At 43.7% G+C, this 4,977-nt stretch overlaps 1 protein-coding gene across 1 annotated transcript; it reads right to left on the reverse strand.

The window, feature by feature from the left end:
• Positions 1-3,130: 3,130 nt before the first annotated feature.
• Positions 3,131-4,369, reverse strand: T265_09327 (hypothetical protein; the record flags this gene model as incomplete). Its single annotated transcript, XM_009175360.1, has 4 exons — positions 3,131-3,214; positions 3,407-3,585; positions 3,977-4,081; positions 4,288-4,369. 4 exons carry the CDS (start codon positions 4,367-4,369, stop codon positions 3,131-3,133), a joined length of 450 nt encoding a protein of 149 aa, XP_009173624.1.
• Between the last annotated feature and the right edge of the window lie 608 nt (positions 4,370-4,977).

Consider the following 4,977-nt stretch of genomic DNA (forward strand, 5'->3'; position numbering starts at 1 on the left):
AAAGGTTGATGGAAACCCAAGTGGCTTCGTATTCGTAAATGGAGAGCAACACACGCGTGGTATCTGAGTGAATGGGGTTGTAACAGCTGCTTTATCTGGACCGGATAATTGCGTCAGGACGTTAAGGCATAAGACTCTAGATGGTTCAGTTACCACAGATATATGGAATGCATGCATGTTATAAGAGGTAGGTATGCCATAGGCGCTCGGTCACCGTAGAGAATATGAAGGACTGTGGGAGTTTTCTGGGGTTAGAATCACTTGAACCATTTTCTCTATCACTGTTGCTGGTGTCCGGTACTGATTTGGGGTAGCTGTGGTGAGGCTCGGTCGAACACTACCCCCGCTTGAACCCATTGTTTCCTGCGTCCAACTTATTTATTCGATATTCATCCACAACCCCTAATGAACTTAATATATCCAATCAATTCTGACGTAATTTCCCCGCCCGCATTTTGACCACTTGCGTTACCGCGTGCTGTGAGCAAACATTTTTGCGGATTTGCCGTTCTGACCGGGCTTCTTTGGACTTGCTGCAACATTTAGACGGAAGTCCTCATAATGTGAGGTTTGTGTTCCTTTCGCATACACATTTTGTACATGGTACAGCATTTGGTTGATAAATCTCAAGACATCATAAATCTTGGCTTGTGATTTCGCGCGTCACTCAACTGGGCTTTCAGGAATCCCGAGAGATATGATCACGGATGACCTAAGCACCTCAGAATCAGCAAAGTAGTCAGTCGAATATGATGAGCACATACGCCGCAGCCCCGACCAGTCATTGCTTTAAGCAACATACACAATAAACCATTCAACTTCCTGGGTGAAAACGTTTTTTCAAGAAATAACAAGTGAAACGAATGTGAAACCGGTTTAGTTATTTTACATACGAACAAATGGCGCCCACTGGCCTGTACAGAAAAACCAGGCTATTGCAATAAAGCCAAAGCACTACTCAAATTTAAGACTTGATCGTGATCAACACAATGATCACAACACAATCTTGCAATCATGAACAGCAAAACCCAAGGTAATCATGCATCCAATCGACAAACATACAATAGTCCAGTGTGCATAAGTACGTCGAATGAACAAAAGGAGGCAAACAAGATACTCAGTCATGTCCTCCTGCAAGTAAAGGGTCCTGGAGAACAAAACCTGCCCACTAGAGCATCTCTAATGTGTGATGCCTCTGGAATTTCCTATCCATGTTTAAATGTCTTCAAATTAGTTGTCAGTGTTGTTTCAAAGTAGATGTGCGTGAGGAACACAGCGTGAAATATTTCACTTACGAATCTATAATGTTTGTGTAGGGTAAGGATCGGCAGATTTGTGGAACCACGTAAATCGCCAGAGGGTGGTGTTCCGTAAGGGAGTTATCTGTTCGGAGGGGTCCATCTTGAAGTCAGTGGAGTAGTTCATTTACGTAAATATAATCACAAGATTCTCGATACAAGCACCAACTTATGAAGAGCTAATGTTTATGTCGACAACAAAACTCCAGGAAAGCTCAGGAATTCCATTGAAATTCAATAAACGTGTTCGATGTCAATTGCTGAATCTTAAAGACTCTCTGACATAAGATTCGGCGTTCTGTTGGTCCACACACTGCAAGCGGTTTAGTTTCTCTCTATCCTGAAATGCCGGGAGTGTTACACGAACGAAATCAAAGTAGAACATGGGGTTTAGCTTTCGTTAGTTCCAGTCAGGTCAGATAGTAACGGTGCGCATTGAGCGTCAACGTGCTGCCCAAGTACCTACCTGATACACCATCTTAGGAGCAATGAAAACAAGACGTTTACCCTCAGACTTCGTTTGACAGGTTGGATATCAGCCTCAGAATTAGCAAGTTCTCCGTTTCTGGGAGGTCATCCAAATAACTCAGGTGGTTTGTTTTGAGCAATCGGTTCTTGGTTCACCCCGAGATGCACAAGATCGACACAGAAAAGCGTGCCCGGCCAGGACACTAAGTAACCGGCAGTAGAGTGAAGGGATTTCGGTGCTGATATTCTCGCTACATTCAGGTAGAAATGACGAAAATCTTCACTGTGTTTAGTGAGCGCGTCATCCAAAGACCAGATCATTAGGCAAATAGCTCCAGAAAAGTGGAGGGAGACCAATGGGTTTTTTATCCCATTGACTGCTGCACCAGAGAAATAATTTTTCTGTTGCATATACTTGCATTTCAGAGCGATATTTTCTGTTGAAAACCGATTGTGAATGCATCAAGTTGGCAAACATTATTGGTAAATTTGCTTAAGAATATGTTTGATCAAAAAAGCGGTTCCTCAGCCATGAGAAGTTCCGTGACCACTTTGCTAGATCATTTGCGATCCACCAACGAATGCAAGCCACTTTTTCCACTTCAGATGGGTTTTCGAATACGATACAGAATTTGCATAGCCCCTGGTTTGATTGTTGGTAAACAATGGAAACGTTTACTTCACACTTGACCGGCTCCGAATATTTTCTAGGGCGGTACATGGAATGACTTCTCCCGTTCAACTCGCACTCAAACTAATCTTGGGATCGTCAGTTATGTTTGTTGATTCGGCAGTGTGGAAAACTGCTTAGCGAGAAATTGGATTTTATTCAGCCCATACCGTGCAAAGAGATTCCCAGAGTGAATCATGTGATGGTATAAAATGAATGGATGAGTGCATACGTACGCGGACGAGTTCAGCTGGTAGAACCCACCTTCGCACCCTCGAATCACACCGAAGCCTTACGTGACTATATTACAGTACTTTGCCGGACGACCACCGAAGACATCTCATGATTATGTTATGTGATTTAATCTGCTCTGGCTTATAAAGTGAGTGTCACAAATCAAATTTTCTACCTCGTGTCAACTTTAAGTTGTCATCTGAGATTGCATTGCTGTCTCTCGTTTGTCTTGAAACGGCAATCCGGACAGACAGCATGTGTTTTGTCCTGATGGCAAATGCGCACGAAAACGTGACAGAAACTCTCAAGTAATTTGAAGCACAATCCATCCCCGAACCCACCAATTAACCAGGAACATCACCTTTAATGATGGAGAACATGTATTTCAGCAATCGAGCAGAACAAGAGAAAGCACACTGGTGCATAACACGATGTTTCAGGATTCAGACCAAGCGGCACACTAAGCCAGCTCAGCTGGAAACTCGATACAGACCATCGAATCACCGTTTGTGTTCTTCAGCCTCCAGCGAACTGTACCGTACACCTGAGGGATTGAATAGGAAACCAAATAGAAATTTCAGTGTGGGTAGTTGCCTTCAAGAGTTTTTGGGACTTTGTTTGTTTGTTTGTTTTTTATATGGATAATGTCGCGTATGGGAATAGTCATGACAGGCTGTGTACTGACTTTACAAGCATATCTATTGTACATAATCACCGTGAAACGCGTAAGACTCACCGCTGGATACCACGATGCGATTAATACGGTTTTGGTGTATGTGTACCGTCGTTGTGATCGGAGTGGACAGCGCGGTCGGATGTCCTCACATATCTGCGTAGAATCCAGTTCGAAAGGGAAAGTGAATCCCCATTTGATTCCTTGCACTTGAGCGTCCCCAGGAAGTTCAGGATTCTTGTCTATAGACAAAAACGGTGTATGTAGGTCACATTGACAATGAACAAGCAGACAATATTGGTTATCAGTAGCCGGTGGGTATTAGTGTTCTTCCATTGCTGTAGGTGTTCAGACAATCTAAGAGAAGTGTTTTCCCACATCGAGGCGTCTAACCTGAAACTGATGAACTCAACTCACATCGGATCATTGAAGTCCGCCAATTTTGGTAATACGGTGTACAGGTTTTAACGCCCAGTAAACCAATATGTACTCACGTCAGTCAAACCAACGTTGACTGATCGCTGCAGAGGATAAACTTCAACCAAATATCAAAACACATTATCTGTTCACTGCATTGACGGATAGGCATTTGGATATTTGCAAACTACTGAATAACTCGGGGTTTGCGCTCACCTGTTCGGAACACGATGCGTATCGTAGCGGAGCCCCCTCTCTTCAGAGCACACGGTGTCGTGGGGCACGGTTCCACGCTGACTGAATTGACTGTGAGTTTGGAGCCTGTAAGAAGTTAGTAATATGTATGTGAATGGCCTCTCACTGTTGGAACGGATGTTGTTAGTTTGAGCACGACGTGATCAAGTATGAATATTATTCGAGTGACTTCAAAAGAGCAGAAAAGTGCAACGAATTTTCCTGATGAAAACTAGAGCTAGTATGCTGATGTCGGATTGGCTATAGTCATCAGGAGCTATGAAACCACTCACCACAGTCTGTATATGCCACAATCTCAGCACTGGCCAACGTGAATGCAGTGGTGAGCAGGAGGAGTGTGTGCTGAGCTCGCATGATTGTTCGACCACTAAACCCTTGTTAATTGCATTCCCAGAGCCACTTTATCTTATAGCTCTACTCAACCCGTTGTTGTAATTCCGATTGGTCGCTAATGCACCAGCCTGTTTACTCGAGACAGCCTCGTAATATTTTGCAGGCAAATTTGTCGTGATTCGTGCTCGCCAGCCTTGAGTTTAGTGGGAACATCTGTTTAGATGGTACGATTATGCAAATCCGGTTTCGCGTTCACTTCTACGGAAACAAATATTCAACGACTAAACATGACACATTAGTGGGGCTCAGGGGCAATATGAGATTTCACGCCTCTCTGGGCTGCAAGCACCGGTGTTTCAATCATTTAAGGCGTTTGAATTAACATGGCTCGATGTAGTCCCGGGTAACGTGTGGTGCTGAGGTATCAGGGACAGAGGCGAAATGCACGGATAATAGAATCGAATAATAATGCGTGAGAAACCTGCGTTCAAATAGCGTCCTTACGAGCATTTCATGATACTTTCACAGTGGTTAAGCTACTCGCCGTACAGTTTGGATGAAAAACAAAAAGCAACAATTAAATAACAATAATAACAATGCGTCTCATTATTGGTCGCCCATTGCAGCAC

The sequence above is a fragment of the Opisthorchis viverrini genome (assembly GCF_000715545.1).
Source record: "Opisthorchis viverrini unplaced genomic scaffold opera_v5_268, whole genome shotgun sequence".
Lineage (NCBI taxonomy): Eukaryota > Metazoa > Platyhelminthes > Trematoda > Opisthorchiida > Opisthorchiidae > Opisthorchis > Opisthorchis viverrini.